Raw genomic sequence first — 25,896 nt, 5'->3', positions numbered from 1 at the left:
TTTTCTTGGTAAATCCATGTTTAAATGGTAATTTGCTTAGACCAAGCATGTTCTGGCAATGTGTTTTCAAGATCATTGCAATGTAATCAATCTGCAAACGTTGATGGAGAACCAACTGTGTGCAAGGCACTTCTGCTGTTCCATTGCAATTGGCTTGTACCTTCAGACACTTGCTCTCTCTCTTGAATTAGTTGACAATGTGTATTGGAAGTTTTCACTTTGGATTTGAGCTTTTTATATTATTGGAATTTTATTTGTTGATGATGTTTTATGAATTGATTGAAGTACTGTGTGTTGAAGAGGAGAGGCTCACAAGACACTTCCACTCAGCACAAAACTAAATGACCTCTTCCCTTAGTCTTAGCTAGCTGGCACCTAGGCCACTCTCCAGTGATCAGGGTGCTGCTTCCTGCGAGTGTAGACAGCTGGGACTCTGCTTGTTGAGAATCTGCTCTATACTGGGCTATGCTTTGGTGACTCATTATCCCAGCCTCACAATCACATCATACATCTGAATATCTAGTTCCTAGAAATGACGGTTTCGGAGAGGTTTATAAGGGATACCCATTCCCAGCAAAACAAAGGAGGGTTTGAGACTTGTTTCCGACCCAAGATCACAGACATCAGGAAGCAACTTACTCTGTTCTGTCAGATAGAGCTGGTGTCTAAATAGAGAACTTACCAAGCATATCAATCTTTGAGTTTTTTCTGCAAAGCAAAGGAACCATGAAAGTTGCAAAACTACAAAAATTTTTATGGAAAAAAACACTTCTATTTCAATAGAAAAAGAAAGAAAGAAAAGAAAGAAAGAAAGAAAAGAAAGAAAGAAAGAAAAGAAAGAAAGAAAGAAAGAAAGAAAGAAAGAAAGAAAGAAAGAAAGAAAGAAAGAAAGAAACAAAGAAACAAAGAAAGAAAGAAAGAAAGAAAGAAAGAAAGAAAGAAAGAAAGAAAGAAAGAAAGAAAGAAAGAAAGAAAGAAGAAAACAGGAAAAGGAGGAGGAAAGGAAGGAAAGAAGGAAGAAAGGAAGGAAGGAAGGGAGGGAGGGAGGGAGGGAAAGGGAGAGAAAGAGAAACAAACAAAACAAAGAAAAAGAAAGGAAGGAAGGAAGAAAGACATCAGCCAGGGGTCATTCTAAGCAAATTATTTGCATTCATTTTTGTAAGTCTTACCACAACCCAAATACAGGTGATCCCTGTTTTACAGATAGTGGAACAGTGCAGCAGAAAGGTTAAATAACTTGCCAAAAGTCAAGTAAGTTAGTAAGTAGCAGTGCTAGGGCTCAAACCATGTGGTCTGGTTTCATAACCTGTGTTATTAGCTATAGGTTACTACACTGCCAAAAGTTCTAAATATCTTGGCAAGCCTCATAAATGTTAGAGTAGGGAAGATAGTAGTCTATATTTAAACAGTACCTGCTATGTCAAATTTGCATTTTAGATAGCTCCCTCTGGCAGAAAACACAGTCTATCAATGATCAAATAGCATCCACTCCGTCTCAACAATTCTTGAAACTGTCGGCTACTCTCCATCCCCATTGCCACTGCCTTAGTTCAAGCCATTATCATTTCTCAGCTAGATCATTGCAGTGACGTCCTAACTGGCCTTTCTCCCTTTGGCCCTAACTGAAGATGAAGATGAGAGGCTAAAACAGACATATGAAAGGATGCCACGCTAGCCAAAGCATGTACATATATTAATATCAACCCCAACAACTTCTAGGAGAAAGGGCTGGAGAGAAATGGGAAGCAGTTGCAAACCCAACTTTTTACAAATCTAGAGAAAGTCAAAAGCAGAGCCAGTATGAAGTCGTTAAATAAAACCACGCATTTTCATAAAGTACAAGCTGCCTTAATCTGCCCTTAGAGACTGTAGGCCATGGAAATAGCGATAGACAATGGTTGTCGGCTCTCCTCCATCTCCTCCGGCCTTCCTGGAGACTGGGTCTCCTGATCAGGGAAACTTGGCTGGCTGCACTCACCCTTTCTCCCGTGCTGGCCTTGCTGAGATGTGCCCTGGGCAGGGTATTGGGCAGGAAGGAGACTCCTCACATGATCCAGCTTAATCCTCCTCTTCTCCCTTCCTGAAGCTGCACACTGCGGTAAGAGCACAGCAGAAATGCAGACGAAAAGGGGCCATACATGGGCAAGAAGGGCTCTGCTGCTCGGCATCCTGTGGGCCACTGCACGTCTGCCTGTCCCAGGGGCCTCCCTGCCCCAGCGTCTCCCAAGGGCCACAGGTAGGTGGACACTGGGGTCAGTTACCTCTGCTGCAGCAGCAGCTGCTGCTGCTACCACATGCAGATGAAGGGACAAAAACAGGAAAATTCTCAATGGGCTCGCTTTTACTTTTGCTTCTGAATTTTAGCATTTAAAAAGATATCAAACACTTTTGATCCTTCAAATAAGTTCTTAAATATACTCCAAAGTAATTCACAGAGATCATAGTAGGCCAAGTCTCCAGTTTTTATTCTTGGAGACTTTTTGGTGAAAAAAAAAAACTTTCATCTTAGAAATTCTCTCTGCAACAGCGGATGATTTTTTGCAGGCCTGTGAACAATTTAAGCTCTGCAATGAGAAAACGGAATTGTACAGATAATAGAAATCTTCATGTATCAGAGATAGAGTTTCTACTTGGGGAGGAGAGATTCAGAAATAAAAACAAGGAGGAGTGTTCTCATGATTTCCTCTTTTTAATTCCTCACCATCATCAACATATTTCATTAAGATATCTCTTTTCAGTCCCCCAAAAAATTTTTTTAAAACTCTACAACTGTGGTATATTCAGAAGCGCTTTATACATTTTCAGTGAGTTCTTAAAATTCCACCCTGTTACCCCACACTTACAGATTTCTTAAGGAAGCTCTCTGTGGGCTTGAAATGTGTGACTCCAAACTCTTCAAACTTTCACCTCCTTTTCCTTAACAGGAAATAGCACCCAATGTGTTATTTCTCCATCATCAGAGTTTCCCGAAGGGTTTTTCACGAGACAAGAGCGCAGAGACGGAGGCATCATAATCTATTTCCTAATTATCGTTTACATGTTCATGGCCATATCTATTGTCTGTGATGAGTACTTCCTACCCTCCCTGGAAATCATCAGTGAATGTAAGTGGCTGGGAAGTTCCCCTGTAACCTTCTGGAAGAGTGTGCCACACAGATATGACTGTCTTTGAAACAGCTCAGCAACTGTCCTGTACTTCTCGACTGGTTGCAGAGCACCAGCTTCTGTGTTGTGGGCTCCCGTGTCTTAAGGAACTGGCCGAGTGTGGTTTCTCTTGGTAGTTAATGTGAATCAGAGTTTCTTTAAATTAGAACCCAGCAGTTATTATTTTCCTGCCTATTTCCAGAAATCTCTAGTTTGTCTACTGCCTGCATGTTTGTTATAAGAACTGTTCCAAGATTTCACTTGTATGTACTTTGTGTGTGCTCCTAATACAATGAAACTCCTAATATTTGCCATTTTATACTTCAAAAAACTGTTTTTTAATTTTTACTCTAAGCTCACTATAACTTTGTTTATAAAGAGGTAAGTGATAAACAAATGCAATTAAGGACCACCGTCCCCATCTTCCTTTCCCAGCATCCTACCATTAAGGAAATTAATTGATATTTAAGAACCAATAAACAAATAGATGAATAAGTCCTGCATCCTAAGTGACCTCAGGCGTCAGATACCTGTAAATTCAGTTATTAAAAATTAAGAGCTCCGTTATTGGTTTCTGAAAATAAGATCAGCCAGTCCAAGCCTCTGAGCTCTGTTCCTTCAGCAGTCTATGTTGCCCAGAATTCTGAGCATAGACCTTCAATGGTGCACTGGTCCCTAATACCAGGATAGCAGTTATGTTTCGTACCATATGAGCAAAAGTGTGTTTCTAGACTTGGTCTCACGGTTGGTTATTTATTTGATTGAGCATGCTCACATTACAGCAAAAAGCAATGTCAAAGTTAAGGATTGGATTTCCTGTTGCATATTCACAAGACTACACAGAAACAGCAGCACCCTCAACCTCCACCCACCCCGCAACACACACACATCGCTGCCATTTCTTGATAAAGGGAAAGAAGATGAATGTAAACTCTCCCCTTTACCATCACCCCACCCCCAACCCCTGCTGAATGACATAAAGCACCTTTACTCCCTTGTTCGCTGCAGTATACTAGTATCTGCAGGATCTAAAACAGTAACTGGTGATAGCAGAGGCACTCAACACCTATCTGTGTAATGAAAAAATATATATATATAAGGGATTAGCCTAATTTATTACAATGTTTCTTAAGTAGATACAAACATATACTTTTATCTTGACATTACATCCTACATAGACATTGATTTTTCTTTAACAAAGATTAAATTAACAGTTTTACTTAGATTAATGAAATACAAGAAAAATAGAGAAAAATAGAAGAGAAAGATTAAACCACCCATATTTCCATCACCCTGAGATCTACACAGTTACCATTTGGTATATTTTCTTTAAATCTTTTGAATCTTGCTTTATATGCAGTTTGGGATCTTTCTTTTTTCTCACATAATATTTTATTATGCACATTTTTCCATATCATTAAACATTCTTCAAAAACATTATTTTTAATGATATCATGATAGTCCATGATTCTATAAATGATTTGAGCATCTGACACTGGTTTTTACACGTAGTAGGCACCCAGTAGATATTTATCATAGAATTTTAAACTATTACTCTCATTGGACATTTGGCCTGTTTTAAGTTTTTTGTGTTAATGTCATCCCTGTAATTGTATAAAATCTTTGCATACTTCTCTGATCATTTCCTGATTAAGAGGTAGAGATGTGGATATTTTAAGTCTTATGATCTATATTTGCAAAAGGCATCCCACAAAAGGTGTGCCTACTTACACCTCCTTAATGTATAGCAGCACCCATTCCAGAAAACCATGAAAAATATGTGAAATATCCTTAGTTGCTTTAAACATTATTTTATAAAATTTGTATTTATCTTATTATTCATGAGGGTCAATATTTTATATGTTTATTGAATTTTGTGGTTTTGCTTTTGTATTTTTTTATTCTATCAGGGGTATTCTGTCTTTTTCTTATTGATTTTCAAGACTTTAAAAATATACAAGGATATTAACCCTTTTTCTAGTATTACTTCGTATCATATGCTTTTTCATGGTTTGTTGTTTTTGCATTTTGTGTTTATCACATTGAAGTTTGAAGTTTAAATATTTTAAGTAAATTTGTAAATTTTTTCCTTTTTGATTCTCCTTTTGGTTTTATAACTAGAAAGACATTTTTATCCATAGGTCATAAAAATCATCATATTCTATTCTACATGCATGATTTTTTTTACATTTATTTATTTCTTCCACTAAGAATCTGTCTTGCTATAGAATGTAATGTTATTTTTTCCAAAAGTTGATCAATTTTCATACACGAAGTTCTTATATAGATGTAGATCTGTCTCTATGCTCCCAACTCTATTCTAATAACCTTTTCGTTCATTCTTATGCCAATACTGCGCTTTAAATTAGAAAAATGTAAAAAACTAAAAATTAAAAAATTTAAAATGCTAATCATATAAAACATAGAAATTTAAATTGTAAGGAATTATTTCCATTTCCAATGACTTAACTGAACAGTGACATGACTGAAAAATTAAGTCTATCAAGAATTTTATTTATAAAAATTTATCTTGGGAGAAGTAAAAAATAAATAAAAAACATTTCTAACCCTGTAGAAAACACTACTGCATTAAAATTTAGATTATGACTTCAAAATAATGTTCATTAAGTGACTTAATATGTCTAAATGACTTCCAATGTGCTCCTTGTGAAATTACTTTGAAACATCACCTGCAAACACGCATTTCTCAAGTGAGTCTCTCAGGCTCTGAAATACAGTAGTTCTTACAGATTTGTGATTGATGAATATCCATGCCACACCCAAATCTTCAGCTGTTAAAAATTGACCCTCATCTTGAGCATTGAAAATACTGGCAACAAAATGAGATAGAAATAGTGCTAGCTCAATTCATTTTTAAATACTTATAAATTAATTCTCTTTTCAAGGTCTACCATGGTCTTATCTAAATTATGACATCAGCAATAAAAAACAATTTTCCTGAAATTTGTTTACATCTGCAGAAACGGACTTCAAAAGTCTGCAAGTGCTTTGCCTTTCCCCAGTTTCTTGATGAGCACTGAGTCATAATAGTTCCACCCATTTTGTCAACTAATAGTTATTAACATAACCCTCAAAACAGTTTACTTAAGTATTCCACAATGTACTACAGTGTTATTTTTTTATCAGTTACTTATGATACAATTATAGATGAAAGATATATATCTTATAATAATATATGGTTTATATAATGTATATAACATTATATATGTGTGTGTGTATATATATATGGTTTCACTTAGTCTTCTCAAAAACCTTACAAAATAGGGACTAACGTTTGGGTTTTACTGATGAGGAAGCCAAGGTTGGGAGGGTAAGTAATTTCTCATGACCACACAGCCACACAGAGAAAGTCCTGATCTCTCTAATGCCAAAACTCAAGCATGATCTCAACTGCTACATGATAGAACTTTACACATCCTTGTTTGAGATTCGCTACCAGAACATAGATGTTTCAGAACTGTTCTATTTGAACCATCTTACAAGAAATTTTCCTCTCGAGAGCACTGAAAATTTTGACAAAAAATATCAAATACCCACAGTTACTATGGAAGAAGTATATTACAAAATAAAGAGAATACATTGGATTATTCACAAAAATCATTTTGGACCTTTGGCAACCTATACGTGATTGTAAATCAATGCTATAGACACTTATCCATAATAAGTTCCCAGGCCTAAAGATTATGAGATCATAATATAGGACTGTGGAACTTAATCATCATAGATGAGGTTATAATGTCTTGTGGGGTATGTTTACTGAGTTCCAACCTAGAATACAGTGGAAGGATTGGCAGGCCCCTGTCCCACCCCAGTCCCATTCACTCCTCATTTGGCCAACAGCAGGATCTTTAGCAAGGTGAAGACTAGAAGAGGCTCAGGATTGTCATCTCCGTGCAAGGATGAGCTGGAAGCTGTAGGGGGCAGAGCCTCTTGCTGGTGTTCTGGCAGGGCCCCCGCTCAGTCAAACCAGTGCTCTTTCTCTTTCAGACCTACATATGTTGGTCTTGGTCTCCTACAGCTGCCTCCCCCAGAGGCTTCCAGCAAGGATTTTTCTTCCTTCACCTTGCTCTGCTCATGATCATAAAAGTCACACACCCTCTCCTCTACCCTCGAACACTGGAAAAGCTGGAAAAGCATGTATCTCTACTAGGCAACCTCAGACACTTCACCACCATCTTAACTGTATGGAGCCAATAAAAGAAAATGCTGTTGCTATGTCCCCTTCCTCCAACCCTATCTTCTTTTTCTTTCCATTTAGGTTCTATAGGAAAAGAAGCTAATAATTCTCTGAACACAGAGGGCTGAAATGAAATTAGTCGGTGTTATAGAGGGGAAACAAAGGTATCACCCTCTAGTCGTCCAGGGCATTTCACATTTGCAGAAAAGCCTTGGCTTCTGTGCTGGGAAACAGAATGGAGATTCCGGGAAAAGAGTTAAAGATGTGTTCAGAAAAGCAGCATTATCCAAGCCCAAGTTAGAGCTAAAGGAGCTAGAGGCAATGGAGTGAGGAATAAACCTAAGGAGAGCTTCCTCATCCCCAACCAGTTGTGCTACTCTAGCATGTTACCAGGATGGATACCCTGAGGGGTGTGTATGAGAGAGAGGAAGAGAGACAGAGACACAGTGAGAGAGGAATCCAAATGACTAAGCAAAACGAGGCAGCCTTTGTCGTCTCTGATCATTCATGTAAGCCTGACTTAGAAACCTGTGCCTAAGATTCCCTTGCTTAGTTTGCGAACTTAGTTATGTCACTTTGTAGTCATATCTGGTATTGTTTACTTGGGGCTTTTTCCACTTTTTTCTATCTCTATATTGATATAGTTGCTGAATGGTCTATGACAAATGCTGAGAATCCCCGGACAGCTGGAGAGCAAGGACACAGCCATCATATGCTCTAGTGCCACACTCCTGTAGAGAGACAATTGAAAGTGTCCACCCTGGAGCCAGACAGCCTAGGTTCAAATCCCAGCTCTGCCATTTGCTAGCACTGTGACCTTGAGCAAAGTTCTTAACTTCCCTCTGCCTCTGTTACCTCAGCTGTGAAACAGGATGATTACAACTTTCAGTTCACAGCGTTGTGTGACAAGTGCATGAAGAAACACAAGTGAACTGCTTACACAAGTACGTAGCACATAGAAAACATTCAGTGAATGTTCATTGTTACATAAGAACAGACTACAGAGGTTAGAATCCTTTACTCAGGAAAGATGAAAGTGGAGATGGGGAATACCAAAGCCTATTTAAGTATTTTTGGAGCAAATAACCAAATCTACGGTGCAGCTGCTAGAAGTTGAACACCAAATTTAAGGTAAATAAAAGTAAGGTCTATTTGACAAGGTAGGAAGTAAGGTTATTAAAACAGTTATTTTATCTAATAAGCCATGTGACAACTTTAAACTACCTTAAATATCTCTGGAATATTCTGTTTAGGCCGGGAGCAGTGGCTCACGCCTATAATCCCAGTGCTTTGGGAGGCAAAGGTGGGTGGATCACTTGAGCCCAGGAGTTTGAGACCAGCCCGGCCAACATGGTAAAACCCCGTTTCCACAAAAATACAAATATTATCCGGGTGTGGTGGCAGGCACCTGGCCTGTAATCCCAGCTCCTCAGGAGGCTGAGGCAGGAGAATCACTTAAACCCAGGCGGCCGAGTTTGCAGTGAGCTGAGTCCGTGCCACTGCACTCCAGCCTGGGCGACAGAGCGAGATTCCATCTCAAAATAAATAAATACATAAAAATTAAAATTTAAAAATATTCTGTTTAAAGTTCCTTTTATTTCATTTACATTAGCATCTATACCATTTTACTTCATCTTTTATTGTTTAAAAAGTCACTTTTAAACATAATTTAAATTTAAAGAATTTAAATATAAGCCAATATATAATACACATTAAAAATATAATATAAACTATATTCACTTAAAGACCAAATAGGACCAGTATGTCTACTCTCTTTAAGCAGTTTAATTTTAGAAACACAAAAGCTGATATAAAATGAAAACAAAATATCCTTTTGGTATGTAATGGGGATCTCAGAGGTATTGAACCACTGTTCTAAGCAGCTTTCTTCATATTTTTCCAAATTATATACATAGAAAACTCTGAGAACTCCTTAAGATTGGTCACTTGATAGAGTCCAAATTCCACAGTGAGCCAGCTACGAAACTTTAAAAAAAAAAATTTACGCTAATATACCATTCAATTAGATATAACCTCTCTACCACACTGATACCTTTGAATTACAACACGTCTTACATGAAAATGATCATAATAAGGTTTTGGGGAAATATACTTAAATATTTACTTTTTATTTCAAAAAATTTTCACTTACTCTGCTTTGGACTAATATTTGCTTATGTTCTACTTTATGTTTCAGAAATAGGCAGTAAGAAAGAAATGCAAGTTTTAATTCCAGGTAGAATTGTTTCTAAATTGAAAAAATTGGGATTCAAATAATTCTGTGAGTATGGCATTTGGATAGCCTACAGTTTCAGGGGATTGTTTGATTTTTAATCTTCATGAAATTTACAGAAGCAAAAGCTTTACTAAAGAACAAAGAATCTAAGAATAGTGCTTCCTCCCTGCTACACACTCATTCTCCTAAGAGCATTTCATCCTCTTTGTTGGTCTTTTTTCTCTGATCTAAATTGTGGTCCCTTTGGATTGCATCTAAATCTATACCAGGCATATAGATCTAAATAAGTGCTAAGTACTCAGTATTTTACCAAGATGCTATTGCAGGAACAAGCAATAATAATAAAGTTATGTATTATCTCTTTACTTTGCCCACATGGATAGCTGAAAGGGCAGCTTCTTGGTGTCAAAAAGATCTAGGTTCCCTTCCCACCTCTGCATTTATTACCTGTGTGGCCTTGGGAAAGTTATGGAACAAACAATGAAGTAATTGTTAGGTTTGGAGGTAAAGTGTCTTGTATAAAAGAAGTATGTTTCATATGATAGGCTAAGGGCAGGTGGAAATCCACTGTAATATTATAGCTGTTAGATTGGGGATAGGGAGAGTCTTTTTCAGTGGAATCGGGCCTTTAAAAGCATTATAGGTTTCAGAATTCATTCTTTCATTGCTCAGAATATGAGTTGGTAAATTAAGGTAATCAAGTTATCTTATTTCTTGTTAAAAACATCCCAGAGCATACACATGCAGTCATGTATTCCTGACTGTCAGTAACTATTTCTCCCCTCTAGGCATTTATTCCATTCAAAATATTTCTAGGAATGCCTTTGAAATTAATTTCAGAACCAGTTTTGCAAATCATAAAAGAGACATCAGTTTGCTGTTGCACTTCGTTTTGGACCCTAAATTGTATGACTCAGCATGACTACTCACCATAGTTGCTAGAGTTGGATCTGATAGACTTTTGATTGTTTCTAAAACTCTAATCCATTCACAAAGCACAAAAGTTTGCAGACTTTTTAAAATGATGCCAGAGGACACCAAATTGCATAGCCTATGGCTGTAACTATATTAAAATGTGCACTGTGAAAAGGACTAGATACATTAAAATGATAGCAGTGGTTAAAATACAATGATAAAAGTATTCCTCTATTTTTCCCCTTCATTGTCTAAATTTTGGTAATGTAGACTTGGGGTTGGGGGGTAGGTATTATAAAAGAAATTTAATTAAAAATAAAAAAGTGGTATACAGTCTTAAAACAATTCACATTCTACAACTTTGAGTAAAGATCGAAAAAAATAGATAATACCTTAGATTGTGTAGTCTGATCCTCCATTTCACAGACGGCAAAATGAGGCTTGTCTAAATAAGTTAAGTCTCATATCAAGTTACTGGCAGGGCTGAATCCAGGTCTTAGTTTTGGTTTAATATTCTTCCTACTATATCATATTTCCAGAAGGAGATTTTCAAAAACCATTATAAACTTTCTAACATGGCATCACAGAAAAGAACACATTTAAGAAAAAGTCTGATGAATTTTCATAATCAGCTCATTACCATGAAGTTGTGCTTTATATAAACAATGTGTTGGTACCTAAAACTATAGAGAAAACTCAAGTTGAACATTTCTGCTATATCTTCCAGGATATGTGATTATTCCTTTAGAGTAATAGAGGAAAAAAAGAATAATAGCTGTGGGAGGAAAAAACTAGAAAAATTTATCTTTAATAATAAACTATAGCAGAAAGAAATTTTACCCAAAAGGTCAAGGAAGACAAAGCCAGTCTATTCTAAAGTTCAGAGGTATAAAACATTTTATAAAATATTCTTAGAACATTAAGATATAATTTGTTAAAATACCTTTAAGTTTTATCCATCCTTCTATACAAAATCTTTCCTTTCATAATTTGAGTGCAGTGAATAGGAACAAGCTTTATTCTTACTGCCTTTTGAGACTGAAACTTTTCTAAAGAACCACCTATTGTCCTACCTTGAGACTGAGTTTTCTAATGAAGCATTCTTCAGCTAATGCTAAACAAAGATTGTTCAGTATTCAGCTGCACTGTTGGGGCAGTTATTTTATGATAAGGCATTCCGTTCTTTTTCAATTTCTTCCACATATTATCTAGCCCTGATTTGATTTGGAAAGACAATTCATGGTAATATCCAGCAGCACGAAATCTATAAATTCTCTAGAATGTGCTAGAAAACTTCCAAATAACTATTTTTTCCACCAGGAAAAAACAGAATGAGGGTGATTATGGTGCCAGTGCCACAACGTGTAAACAAAAAAGATTCAATCACCCACCATGTTATAATTGGCCTAAATGCCATTCTTCTATCAGGTTTCTGTGGTAAAATAAAAACAGCGTCGGGCTTAGAATCAACAAGCTCAGGGTTTATGCCCTAACTCCCAACATTTAAGATCCTTGCAATCCATGTGACATTATTTTACCTCCTGGGCCTGTTTATCTGTAAAATGGAATACCACCACTCATATATCATGATAGTTGATATTAAATTATGTATATGGGAGTGCATTGTACACCATGAATATATTATTTACTTCATTTCTAAAATGAAAAACAGTTAATTACAGAGCCATCTCCTTTATCTTTTTGTTCTATGTTTTAAATATTATGGTCAGTTGTACACATCAGAATTGTAGTAAGAATATAGTATAGATGTGTGTCTATACATATATACACATACTGGTTAGAGTGATTATATATATGCATGTATATGTGTATATGTATGTAATAACTCTGATCAGGAAAAGAAATACTAGGAAATATGCTATGGTTTGGGTATTTGTCCATTCCAAACCTCATGTTGAAATCTGATCCCAAATGTTGGAGGTGGGGAGTAATGGGAGGTGTTTAGATCATGGGGGTTAATCCTTTCCTAGGGGGTGAGTTCTCCCTCTTTAGTTCCTTTAGAGAGCTGGTTGTTTAAAAGAGCCTGGCACCACCCACCTCTCTCTCTTACTTCCTCTCTCACCATGTGATCTCTGCACACACCAGTTCCCCCTTTATCTTCCACCATGAGTGAAAGCAGCCTGAGGCCCTCACCAGATGCCCAATCTTGAACTTTTCCAGTCAGAAGAATCATGAGCCAAATAAACCCTTTTTTCTTTATAAACTACCCAGTCTCAGGTATTCCTTTATACAACACCAAAAGCACTAGGATACAATGTAAACTACACAAATCATTTATTTCTCACCCTTCACTAGTCACTGCAGGTAGATGTTCAGCAAGCAACATGACCAAAGGCAGCCCCAAGGGATAAAATTAATGACTGGAGCTGGTATCATCAGCAGACAGTATATGGATGACAGATTTCTAAGTACTTCCCACATCTTTCAAAATGAAAGCCAAAGTCCTTACTAGGATCCACAAGACCTTACATGATCTGCCTATTACCTTTAATCTCATCACCTACTGCTTTCCCTTGACACTGTTCATTCTAGACATGCATGTCTTCTGTTTCTACACCACACAGGCTAGCCTCTACCTCAGAACCTTTGCAGTCATTTATTCTGCATAGAATACTTTTTTTTTTTTTTTTTTTGAGACGGAGTCTCGCTCTGTCGCCCAGGCTGGAGTGCAGTGGCCAGATCTCAGCTCACTGCAAGCTCCGCCTCCCGGGTTCCCGCCATTCTCCTGCCTCAGCCTCCCGAGTAGCTGGGACCACAGGCGCCGCCACCTCGCCCGGCTAATTTTTTGTGTTTTTAGTAGAGACGGGGTTTCGCCGTGTTAGCCAGGATGGTCTCGATCTCCTGACCTTGTGATCCGCCCGTCTCGGCCTCCCAAAGTGCTGGGATTACAGGCTTGAGCCACCGCGCCCGGCCCGCATAGAATACTTTTAGCCCAGGTAGACAAGTGACTTGTTCCTCATTTCAAAGTCTTTAGTTACCTTCTCAATTAAGTCCTTTCTGGTTATCCAATCTAAAATTTCAATCCTTCCTCTCGGACATTTTTCTCTCTCTCCCCTCCCTGCCTTTACTCTTTGCAACTTATCTCTAACATCATACCTATTTTCCTTATCTTATCTGCTTTCCCTTATTAAAAAGAAAGCTCTGTGAGAGCAGGAATGTTTGTCTGTTTTGCTCACTGCCATATTACTAGCACATTAAAAAGGCATCTGGCATATAGTAGGTACTCAATAAATGCAACAAATAAATGAACCACCAGCTGACTTAACTATCACCCCAAAACTAGTGGCTAAAAACAACAACTACTTTCCACGGTTTTGGGTGTTTACTGAGCTACTCTCGGTAGTTCTCGCTCAGGGTCTTTTGTGCAGCTATGGTCAGAGGATAGAGCTAGAATCATCCGAGAGCTCACTCTCTCACATGTCTGGTGCCTAGGCTGTGAAGTTTCAAACTCTGGGGACTGAAACAGCAGCAATTCCTTAGACATCTCTATTTCTACATGGGCTTTTCATGAGGTTTCTCCAGTATGGGGGTTTCAACAAAGTAGCAGGACTTACCATGTCGTAGCTTGAGGGAAATGTTCTGTGATTACACTAAGGAAGTTGTATCACCTTTTATGTAGGGGATTAAAGGGTTCTGGAAATCTATGTGGAGCAGAAAAATACCATAACTATTGCTGTAGTATACAATCTGCCACACCAAGAAACCATAAAGGAATCAATAAGCTCAAATGCAATCCCAGCAGACTAGAGAACAAGGTCCACCTGAGTGCAGGCAACAGGTGGTCCCAGAGACAAGAATAAGAAGGAAATACCAACCACCTGTGACAAGGACTCAACCAAGCACACCAGAGTTTGAGTATCTGGGAAGACTGAAGGTATAGTAAATGACAATAAACGTCAACAAAGGGTTGCCATCAAGTCTTGAAAACCCAAATTCTAGTTCTGACTTTGATACTTTGTGACCTAGGGTAGATAGTTTAATGTATGGCATGCTACCTCTATTGGCTAGTTTTTCGTTTATCAGTAAAGCCTGGTTGGAGATTATTTCTTATGCAAACCTATCTCGGCCTAAGGCTTTCTCTGTTCCTTCCCATGGTAGGTCCCTTGGCCCTAAAATTCAAAGGACAAAAAATTTCTTAAGACTCTCATCTTGTCAGTCACTAAAGTTTATGAACTTGCATGCTTGTAAGCCTGGTGGATAGACACAAACTATTTGTAGTATTACAGTATTTTTTTATATTCCTATTCTAGAGGAAAATTTTAATATTCATGTTTTAAATCAATAGACTATACAATATTAAATCTAGTTAAGAAATTTCCCTCATTTGTAATTAGACAAGGTTGAAACCATAAATTTTTTAGAATATCTGTGTTTTCTTGTGACTATAAGCCAAATTCAGCTACATTCAAATCATCAAAAATTCTCTGCATGGCAAACTGAAAAATCCCAGCCAAAGCCTCCCATATTCTGAATAATATTTTACACAAAGTTCCTATACCAGAAAATTTGAATGGACGGTTGAAATAACTTAACAGATGTGTGAACAAGCTCCGTTCAGCTGCATTACACATCTAAAAAACTACTATCTTTTTTTTCTTCTTTGAAGTTGGGTTAGGATTTCCAAATTATCTTAATTTTCAAAGTCATGCTGTTGCTACTCACCTACAAGCCCTCCGGCTATAAACGCTTTTCTGGGTTCCAAATAACCCTGTATTTGGCACTCAGGATACTCCCTTTAGTCTCCTGGCCTTCCCTCACCCTTTCTATAGAAGGATTAAGTAATGAAGTCATAAAGAAGCAACTAGACTCTTAATCTGTGTATTTTATTTTTCTAGTTTAAGTAAATATTAGTGGTTTTATTGAAGCTGTAGCTTTGAGTATCTATTGTGTTTAGTGGTAAAGACATACTCTTTCACTTTATTAGGCCTAACAATCATTTCATTTATGTTCAGCCCTTGGATTGTCTCAGGATGTTGCAGGCGCAACTTTCATGGCAGTGGGTAGTTCAGCTCCTGAATTAGTTACTGCCTTCCTAGGTAAATATTGCTCCTTATACTTTTTGCTTACTCAGTGTGATTTTTATTTTCTTCAAGTTAACACTAACTTAGCTGCTACTATCTTGCACATAGGTGTATTTATCACAAAGGGAGATATTGGCATTAGCACCATTCTTGGATCTGCAATTTATAATCTCCTTGGCATCTGTGCTGCCTGTGGCTTGCTATCTAACATGGTATGTAACAAAACCATTCAACAAAATGTATTGTCTTAAAAAAATTCTAAAGATAACTGTTCGTCATCTGGGATGGACAACAGGGCACTAATAATATGTGCAATCAAATTTATTAATCAGTAGAAAAACAACATGTATTCAATTTAATGTTAATCCACAAATAGCTCTTGGTCAGATTTATGAAAGTTCATGTGTTAGAACACAATTTTACATTTTTTTCTCTAAGCAATATGCAAAAGATAACAATATTTAACTACAAATATATAAACAATTTTAGTATTACACTAAGGATTGTACTTGAAGTTACAATGTAATGGAAATAACTTATCATATTACAGGTTTCAACACTATCATGTTGGCCCCTATTCAGAGACTGTGCAGCGTATGCAATTAGTGTAGCAGCGGTTCTTGGTATAATATATGACAACCAAGTTTACTGGTAAGCTTGAAAATAATTCTTATGTAAAAATTAGAGATTTTATGAATTTCTGTTGGTTCAGTAATATTTTTTTCAGAAATATTATTTCATATAATCTGCCACTTCTATACCATATTCCAACAGGTCTCTGAGTTAACCTTATCACAATTGCTGATTGTATTCTTCTCACTAGTTTGCAATTTCTTTTTAGTCACTTCACAGTCTCCTTTTTTCTCTCACTAGTCACTGGAGACCATCACTTTTCCTTCTCCCCACTGGCTGCCTATTCAGTAAGTTTCCCAACTTCTGTTGTCCATTAAAGCCACAACAGTTGACTTTTTCTTCTGCTGGGTTACCGCTCACCTTGCCTTGGTGAGAAGTGATCATGGTCACAAAAGACTGGAGAAGGATGGTAGAGGAAGTAAAAGAAGTCTTTTTAAATTCCTCCAAACTTCTGATGCTCAGAGAAACTATAGCCTTCCTCTAAGAACCAACAATGCTTAGCTTTTAATATTAAAAACTGTTTGCTTTCCCTGTAATCTCTCTGCCTAGCTGGTCCAAGAAAATGAAAAATGTGGTGACTGAGTGGACAGGGACAAACTTTTTCAACTAGTAAGTAGCAGGCACCCACTAGGTTCTGATCACTATGCTAGATATCATAAGGGATAATGAAATGCAAAACACAGCTACACAGGTTACACATTGCATAACTTCCAGAGGACACCAGAAAAATACGCAAAAAAAAAAATGTAATGGTGTCCATCTGGAGAACCACAACTTTGCAGTACAGCATAATATCTGCTATCAAGAAACTTCAAACCTAGCCAGAAGCATAATTTCTAAACTAATCATCCTGTCTTCTAGTCTGTCTCCCTAAGACACTGTGTTGGTAGAGTAGAAATCCTTCTAGAATTCAGCAGTTGTCTGTAAGGGACAGTGGCTGTGAAAGTATCCAAGATAATGCTTCCTCAATTAGAGAAATCAGAAGATGTAGCAGAGATTCACTGGCTATAAAAGGTAAATGCAAGGTTCAAATGTGATGGCATTAGCTAACTGCCAGAGTACAGGGAAACAGTTCTTGGTTCCCAGGGTATAATTTTATATTTTAGAACATCTTGTTTTCTTGTGACTATAAGCCAAATTCAGCTACATTCAAATCATTAAAAATGATGACAAACTGAAAAATCCCAGCCAAAGCCTCCCATATTCTGAATAATATTTTACACAAAGTTCCTATATTAGAAAACTTGAACAGTTAAAATAACTTAACAGTTACTATATTATTTTATAATTATTATGTATTTTGGGGAATGTATTATGCCAATGAGCTGAGGTAGAAAATGTTCACCACTATATATTAATTTTACATTTATTTTGAAAATCTCCAATTATCATTTTCATTGCATTTTTATACCTACCATTTGGAAGGAATCCACAAGTAAAAATGAGTTTGTTGATCTTTTTTAAAAAAAAAAAAAAAAAAAAACATAGAAGTGTCCGGCTTTTATCAATAAACTTATAATGCTGTAACCAAGTTTGGAAAAATCTACAAAACAGAAAATATCTAGAAATGTTTGATTGTTCTATGGCTACTTTCATTAGAAAATCATTCAATCAATACTGCCCAAAAGCTATCAACTCTAAAATGACTTTCCCTTTTAATTTAAAAACACAAATTTCTCTTAATTTATAGGTATGAAGGAACTTTACTGCTTTTGATATATGGATTATATGTTTTGGTGCTGTGTTTTGACATTAAAATTAACCAATATATTATAAAGAAATGCAGTCCTTGCTGCACCTGTCTTGCCAAAGCTATGGAAAGAAGTGAACAACAGCTACTAATGGGATGGGAAGATGAAGGTCAACCATTCATTCGTCGGCAATCAAGAACTGATAGTGGAATATTTTATGAAGATTCTGGCTACTCTCAGCTTTCTATAAGTTTACATGGTCTTAGTCAGGTTTCTGAAGGTAATCACTAAATCTTGCCCATTATTAAGTCTATTCACAAAAGAAAAACTTTAAAATTTCATTTCAATTCAGCAAGTATGGTGTGCTTTTTATGCAAAAAAGACTGTGAAGACTCAGAAATGATAAAGACTAAGTCCCTACTTTTAAGGAATTTCCAGTATCATAGGAAATACAAAATAGCTAAAATATAAACGTTAAGTAAGTACCATAAAAAGAGAAAGAAATGAAGTGTGACTGTGGTTCACAAATGGGACAGTGTCAAAATGTGGTGAGGACAGACAGGAGATTTTCACAGAGAAGGGAGCATTTAAATTGGGCCTTGCTTGACAGGAAAGATTTTAACTATGACATGATGTTATGACCAATAAGTAACAGCTACTGAGGTCTTTATTTCATAAATGATGCAGAGATAAAACACATAGAGCACAGTATATGCATAGTAAGGAAGAAGAGGAAAGGTAGAAAGGAATAGGATAAGAAGAATCTTAAATGCTATTCTAAGAATCTTGGAAGGTTTCTGAGGAGAGAAATTGTTAGAACTGTTATCTTAGTAATGTTACCCTAAGCGATGTTTACCGAACTAAAATATGAAGTAAGAGACAAGGAGGTCTGTAAGAGGCTGTTACAGCAGCTGATGTGTTTACTAGGTGCCTAGACCAAGTGAAAGTGGTGGGAATAAATGAGAACAGATGTGAGACTACATGAAGGAAGCATCACCAAGACTATATGGGGCCAGAAAAAGGAACAAAGACAACTCCTATGTTTTAATCTTGACTGAGAACATGGGAACACCACATATTAAAACTGGGAACTCAGGAACAGGGGCTGGTTTGGAAGAAAGAAGCATTTGAGGTTTGCCATTGTTTAAAGCAGTAGCAAAACATTTAGGTAACTATGTTCAGTAGGAAGTCAAATTCAGCTATGGTCAGAATTATAAGTTCATGGGTTACCTTTTTATAAAGTGGTTGTCCAAAACAGATTCTAATTTTAATTAAGCCTTTAGGAGGGTACTTATTCTAATGTACTACTTAAACTTTTAGAACATGACTTTTCCCCTTTTACAAAAATTTTAGCTTCTCTTCTTTCAGGTGTAAGAGGTACACATCTCTAAATTAAGCTTACAATAAGAAACGCAAAAAAAAAAAAAATCCAAATTCTTTGATTATGTTGAAATTATATCCAATATTACTTAATGGCACATTGGTTGAAACTTGACCAACTTTTTATGAGTTGTTGTACTAGCATTCGTTTTGACATAATTTGATCCAATTATTACATTATTTTGTAAATGCCATACAAATTTTGAACAATTTTAAAGTAAATTCTAATTTTTATCCAATATATTATCATTATCCTTCTACTAAATTAAATTGAATAAAGTAATATACTCAGTTTTCATAAATTATATTTTAGATGATATACTACCTCCTATTTTAAGGTTCTTTCTATGAACTGTGGTAAAGTCTGAATTTAATAAATAACATAGTAATGAAATAGGGCAAAAAAAAAAACTTCCAATAAGAATTAGGATATGCAACTTAATAAAAAAATTATGCTATCATTATTTTATATTCTCTAAGTATACATTATGTGGTACATAGAGCAGGCAGAAGCATCATCAATATTGTGAAGTGGAGACAACTAGAGTAGCCAAGTTAGAAGCCAGGTTAATCCCTTAAGCAAAAAGTTACTGAAGACAATCCACATGAGATGTCCAACTGACACTTCATAAACACTATCTATAATATATTTAGCGAATGGTCCAAGACATTTTGATAGCTTTAAGGCCCCAAATAAAGAAGTGCTGAGTATCACATCTTACATTGTCTGTCCTCAAGTTTCAATTAGTTTCTTTCACCAGCAATATCAGTAATGAGGTACTCAAATGTTTTAAACAGCCTTTTAAAAACTGATACAGCTAATTTATTTCAATATAGCTTTCTAAATAGGCATAACTTAATTAGCCATTTGAGAAAACTCAAAAGTGTTTAATTTTTCCACAACAGATCCACCAAGTGTTTTCAACATGCCTGAAGCAGACTTAAAAAGAATTTTTTGGGTATTATCCCTTCCTATTATTACATTACTTTTTCTAACCACACCAGATTGTAGAACAAAGTTTTGGAAAAACTACTTTGTAATAACCTTTTCCATGTCTGCAATATGGATATCTGCATTTACATATATCCTGGTTTGGATGGTCACAATAACTGGTATGTATTTTAAGTACAATAGCACAACTTGAAAATTTTCATATATGAACGAATTGCATATGTTCACTCAAAGTAGTCTAGCTACACAGCAAATTTCTTTTCAGCATGACTGAAGATTAGTACCATTTACAAAATGATTAAGTATTACTATAACAAGATCATTTGGGTTTGTGAGTTGCATATTATATATAAACTGTATTTTCCACTGTTATTCAGCCTGGGGTACAATTCAAGAGATCTTATAAATGAAATCAAATTCATAGGATGTCTTTTTATTATGCTAATAATTTAATCACATTCCATGGGATCCACAATACTCTTTATATTGAATTCCATTCCATAATGGGAAAAAAAAAAAAAAAGCAAGGAGCTCTATTTTTGGGAAAACAATGGGTGCTCACTGCTTAACCGGATTATATTTTATTTGACTTTTCAACATGGCACTACAAACATACTATGAAATGAGTGAAAAGGGTATAAAAGTTTTATTCTAGGTTTCTACCACCTTCATGATTAAGACTTAACTAACTACTGCTGCTTGGCCATAATCCACTATAGTCTCTAAACAAAAAAACTATAAACAAAGACAAAAATAATCTGTAATTTCTCCTACAAAGGTTAACCCAAATTAACTTATAGTAGAGGTGAACAAACTACTGCCTGTGTGCCAAAATAACCCAGCTTGTTTTTATTAGTAAGGTTTTACATACTATCTATGATTGCTTTCATACATTTGCAAAGCTGAGTAACTGCAACAGAAATCATACAGCCTGCAAAGCCTAAATAATTAATATCTGGCCCCTCACAGACACAAAAATTTGTTGACCCTTGACTTTTCCCAAATTAGTGTAAGTCTTAGAATAGTATGCCAGCAAAAAGCAGATTATTTCTTCCTTTTTTAATGAGAAAAATGAAAAAGTCCAATTAGCTTGCATATTATATCTATCCAAATTCACTCAGCCAGAACACACTTGATATTAGGAAAATAAAAAGAGAGCAAAAATCATGTAATAGATCACAGAACAGCCCCCCAAGATTATAAATATTAGTGTTATTTATGCACGTATGAATTCTAGCAAAGCCAGTAATAGAAATTAACCAATTCCAATTCCAGTATCAGTATGTAAGCATGCAATAAATAAGCTACTTTCTAATTAAGTTATTTTAATTGGCATTTTAAGAAAAAGAAAAAAAGATGCTAAACCAAGTTTTCAATTACAACATTAAAAGAACAGTTACATATGTTTTAACTTTTTTTAACTTCTCTCTGGTTCTGTTTCTGAGAATAAATACATTTCTGATCAATGTTGACCTGACATCAAATTTAACAGAAGTATTAATAAATTGGGACCATATGTTAGACTCAAGTAGAAAACAAACAGGTTTTGTTTTCCTGAGAGATTAATGAATGTTCCCCCTCCCCACCCTGCCAAAGCCCACTAAATTAAGGTATATCACTAAAGTAGAATGTAATAAATGATATATATACATGTTAACACATTTATAGCTTAAAGATAGCTATAATTAATTTGCTTAAATCTAATTTAATAAAATTTTTTAAGAAAGAAAAACAGGAATGATCACTCTCATTAGCAAATATTCAGCACAGCCCTGATGAGATAATGGTGGACATAAACATCTTCCATAAGAATATCAAACAGGAAAATTTCTCAGTGGCAGAATTTTGGCTGTTACATACATCTTTAGATATGTCATTAAAAATCTGTGCTACCTGGGTTACCCAAATTACCAGCCTGATTCAAATATGTTGCTAGCTAAAAAACTAAGCAAGCACATATTGGCTCTGAATTCTAAATCTGCCTATTTTATTTTTGTTCAGTAAGGAAATACCCAAAATAACTGCAAAAGATGGTTAGTGACTCTTTAAGATTTGTAACCTGAAGTATCTGTTTATTACAGGGGAAACACTAGAAATTCCAGATACAGTAATGGGCCTTACTTTATTAGCAGCAGGAACAAGCATACCAGACACAATTACAAGCGTGTTGGTCGCAAGAAAAGGTAAGAACTAAGTCCCTCAAGCTGCAATGGTCATTCTACATGGCTAGAATGAGTAAAAGTAGCTTTAAAAATGTTTACTTCCGGCCGGGTGTGGTGGCTCACGCCTGTAATCCCAACACTTTGGGAGGCCGAGGCGGGTGGATCACAAGGTCAGGAGTTTGAGACCAGCCTGACCAACATGGTAAAACCCCATCTCTATTAAAAATTAAAAAATTAGCCCAGCATGGTGGCATGCGCCTGTAATCCCAGCTACTCAGGAGGCTGAGGCAGGAGAATTGTTTGAATCCAGGAGGTGGAGGTTGCAGTGAGCCAAGATCGCGCCACGGCACTCCAGCCTGGGCAACAGAGCAAGACTCAGTCTCAAAAAAAAAAAAAAAGTTTACTTCCTCAGTAACATACTTTGAAGGGGAAAAAAAAAGTGACTCAAGAGGAAGAGTTTACTATTTAATAGCAGGTTAATTTCACACAATCTAATCCCCCAAATAATATTCATTTGAAATGTGCATTAAATAGTAATTGACCATGTTAAATTACAATGAAAAGCAACAAGTAAGCTAGATACCTTATTGAAAAATGGTTTAATAAATATAATTAAATAAATGTTAAGACTTTAAATACTAACCCAAGAAAAATTTAAAAATACAAATTCAGTAAGACTTTTGCTCTAACAATTTTCCAAAATGAATCAACAACAAAAAAGTATCCAGTGTTTCTTTTCTTATGAAGATTAATAAAATACAGTATTGGTAAGCACATTTTAACAATATGCTTTTCTTTTGTAGGGAAAGGAGATATGGCTATGTCTAACATCGTGGGATCCAATGTGTTTGATATGTTGTGCCTTGGTATTCCATGGTTTATTAAAACTGCATTTATAAATGGATCAGCTCCTATAGAAGTAAACAGCAGAGGACTAACTTACACAACCATCTCTCTCAACGTTTCAATTATTTTTCTTTTTTTAGCAGTTCACTTCAATGGCTGGAAACTAGACAGAAAGTTGGGAATAGTCTGCCTATTATCATACTTGGGGCTTGCTACATTATCAGTTCTATATGAACTTGGAATTATTGGAAATAATAAAATAAGGGGCTGTGGAGGTTGATATTATTAACAGTGTTATGCAGAAAATATGAATGGCAGGGAGGGGCAGAGAGAAAAATCAATTTCTTCATTTAAATCAAATTTTTAAAATCCTGAACCTTAGAATCTAAAACTTACAGTAATTTAAAACCAACCAAAATCATATCCTAATTTTTCTGAGCCCTTTCTTTTCATGAAGAATTACATATTATAAAACAGAAGTTTTGGGGGGCAAAAAATCTGTTTTACCATACAATAAGTTGACAAAAACTGGAGAAACTAGAACAAACAAATCCAACTATGTAGTACTGAAAACAACAAGAAAATGGCTTATTTCATTAAAAACACTATAACCATTCATTTAAACTGAATGACCAGACTTGCTGTCTTTAAAAACCCAAACTTGAGATTAACAAAAATTACAGTATATTTTTAACATTATACTGTTAAAAGCTGGTGGGAGTTTTAAAAGTTCATTTTTACAGCTTTTGTAAGCATACAATATTACTTTAAAAAAAAATGACTTTTACTAGGAGATTCAGCAAAACAGATGTAGGAATGTTCCAACCATGGCTTGAAATTATGCATTACGATCCAAGCGGACATCAATTTCTCTGCCACTGATTTTTATGCCATTCATTATTCTGCAGGCTTTTTCAGCTGATTCTGGGGAGTCAAATCTGACTGTTCCACAGCCTTTTGACTTTCCATTCTCCATTTTTATTTCTGCAAACATTACATGACCTGTAAAATAAAAGTTACAGAATTACTAGTCAGTTATTAAATGAGTTCTATTTCACTTTATAGGTTTGAAATTCCTCATAGCCAATTGTGATAATTTGATTAAAAACATCATTTTTTTAAATAACAAATAATATAAGCATTATATTTGGAGTAAAATACAATTCATATAAAGTAATAAATATATACATATTAGAATATACAAAATTGGAATCAGGAAAGATTTTCCTAGGATTTAATGTATTTTATTTATGTTAAATCCCTAATTCCTGAGGTTAATTGTATAAGCAATAAGTCAAGCTAGCACAAAATGCCACCAACTCACCATGCCCTATGACAAACTTACACATTTATACAAAATTATTTTTAGAATAAATGGTTGCTTACTGCCCAGTCTCCCTAATCTCTCTCTCTTCCTTCCCTTTTATCCTCATTTCACTCCTTTATCCCCTGCAAACAAGTGCAACTGATCAGAAATCTAATTTCTATCAGGCTACAAAGGGCCCCACTAATTCTGCTTGCAACCACAGTGCCAAAGCCATTTATTCAATACCACAATTTGAGCTCAAAGTCTAAGAATGGCACCAAATATGCTACAGAAATAGTCACGGGAAAAGATAGCATAGATTTAAATCAATAAAGGTAAAAACAGTGATGTCAAGGAGAATCTCAGAGAAGCTTCAGGAAAGAGGAAGAAAACCAGAAACCTGTCCTTATGTAGTTATATCATTGCTAACTCTAGAGACTGGTATCTGAAGTAAATCAATACCATTTATCAAAATACAAAGTGGCCACAAGAATTCATCACTACAACAGAACACTTTTGAGAGTAAAAGGGGAGTTATCAATAATTACACATAAGTAACAGATGTAAAGTGAGACTATCCCCAGGCAAACTGGAATACATGGTCACTCAATCCAAACAGGTCATAAATTTAGGGTGTGACTACTTACCAAAATATTTCCCTCCCCACTAGATGTACATGTCAAAACAAATCAAGTTAGAAGACTTTAAATATTATAGTTGCCAGATCACTATGGGCTAATTTTAGTCTGGCAACCAAATCAGACAGCCAGACATATTTAGCTCTATAAAGGGAGGAGGAAAAAAAGGAGAAAGGTAAAAACAAGAGGGCCTGTCAAAAAACTGCATAAGCCCTTTCCAGAAGGTAAGATCAAATTTTAATATCAATCCATAAGGAAGATTTTTTTCTGTGGAAATCTAGATCTCTTACCTATAACATGATGGACTACTTTATACTTTCACTTTTTCATCCACTCCCTATTACTGCATTTCTTTTTGAAAACCAACTGGTAGTCAACTGCTCACCTACTAAACACTAATTAAATGGTCTAAGATAATACATATCATACTGAGACAAAACCAGTATCTTGTTACACATGCCAGATAGTCTTTAAATGTGTTCTGAAAAGTTATAAAATAGGCTAATCTCCAGAGAAATTACATGATAATAGTTAAAGTAGATCCAAATAATATTCAGCCCACAACTGGAACGAGATGGGGAAAAAAAGCAAAAACACAGCAATCACACTTTCTAATAAGCATCATAAAATGAAACTGGAAAACACATTTTAAAACAATTTAAAGATAAATGCAGCACAATTTCCAGAGTCCTCTTAATATCTTGAATGCTGGTACCTGAAAAAAAGCAAGTTTAATTAAAGAAGCTCTTAGTA

At 35.6% G+C, this 25,896-nt stretch overlaps 2 protein-coding genes across 5 annotated transcripts in view; one reads left to right on the top strand and one right to left on the bottom strand.

The window, feature by feature from the left end:
* The first annotated feature begins 2,094 nt into the window (after window positions 1-2,094).
* LOC105490768 (solute carrier family 24 member 5) lies at window positions 2,095-23,810 on the top strand. 3 transcript variants are annotated; one of them, XM_011756683.3, is made up of 9 exons: window positions 2,095-2,236; window positions 2,925-3,104; window positions 15,467-15,550; window positions 15,644-15,747; window positions 16,086-16,186; window positions 17,859-18,139; window positions 20,146-20,352; window positions 22,273-22,374; window positions 23,157-23,810. In XM_011756683.3, the coding sequence occupies exons 1-9, from the start codon at window positions 2,116-2,118 to the stop codon at window positions 23,477-23,479; spliced, it is 1,503 nt and encodes a 500-aa protein (XP_011754985.2). In that variant the 5' UTR covers window positions 2,095-2,115; the 3' UTR covers window positions 23,480-23,810. The 3 variants fall into 3 exon arrangements, with proteins under 3 accessions (XP_011754985.2, XP_011755000.1, XP_011754993.1); XM_011756691.3 differs by lacking the exons at window positions 2,095-2,236; window positions 2,925-3,104 and adding exons at window positions 8,389-8,473; window positions 9,540-9,623 and having other exon boundaries at window positions 15,467-15,747; window positions 23,157-23,479; XM_011756698.3 differs by lacking the exons at window positions 2,095-2,236; window positions 2,925-3,104 and adding an exon at window positions 8,381-8,473 and having other exon boundaries at window positions 15,467-15,747; window positions 23,157-23,479.
* Window positions 17,634-25,896, bottom strand: part of LOC105490797 (myelin expression factor 2) — a 41,669-nt gene continuing 33,406 nt past the window's right edge. For both annotated transcript variants that reach the window (XM_011756701.3, XM_011756703.3), the window contains one exon: window positions 17,634-24,201. In XM_011756701.3, coding sequence (XP_011755003.1) covers window positions 24,038-24,201 — 164 coding nt within the window. In that variant the 3' untranslated portion in view covers window positions 17,634-24,037. The remainder of the gene's footprint in view (window positions 24,202-25,896) is intronic.

Source organism: Macaca nemestrina, chromosome 7 (assembly GCF_043159975.1).
Source record: "Macaca nemestrina isolate mMacNem1 chromosome 7, mMacNem.hap1, whole genome shotgun sequence".
Taxonomy (NCBI): domain Eukaryota; kingdom Metazoa; phylum Chordata; class Mammalia; order Primates; family Cercopithecidae; genus Macaca; species Macaca nemestrina.
The sequence above is the reverse complement of the archived record's forward strand: the minus strand, read 5'-3'. Positions and strand labels throughout refer to the sequence as shown.

Coding starts and splice junctions, on each gene's coding strand:
- LOC105490768 (XM_011756683.3), top strand. CDS start 2,116: ATGCAGACGAAAAGGGGCCATACATGGGCAAGAAGGGCTCTGCTGCTC. Junction 18,140..20,145: donor TCTTAGTCAGGTTTCTGAAG/GTAATCACTAAA, acceptor TTTCCACAACAG/ATCCACCAAGTGTTTTCAAC. Junction 20,353..22,272: donor TTGGATGGTCACAATAACTG/GTATGTATTTTA, acceptor TGTTTATTACAG/GGGAAACACTAGAAATTCCA.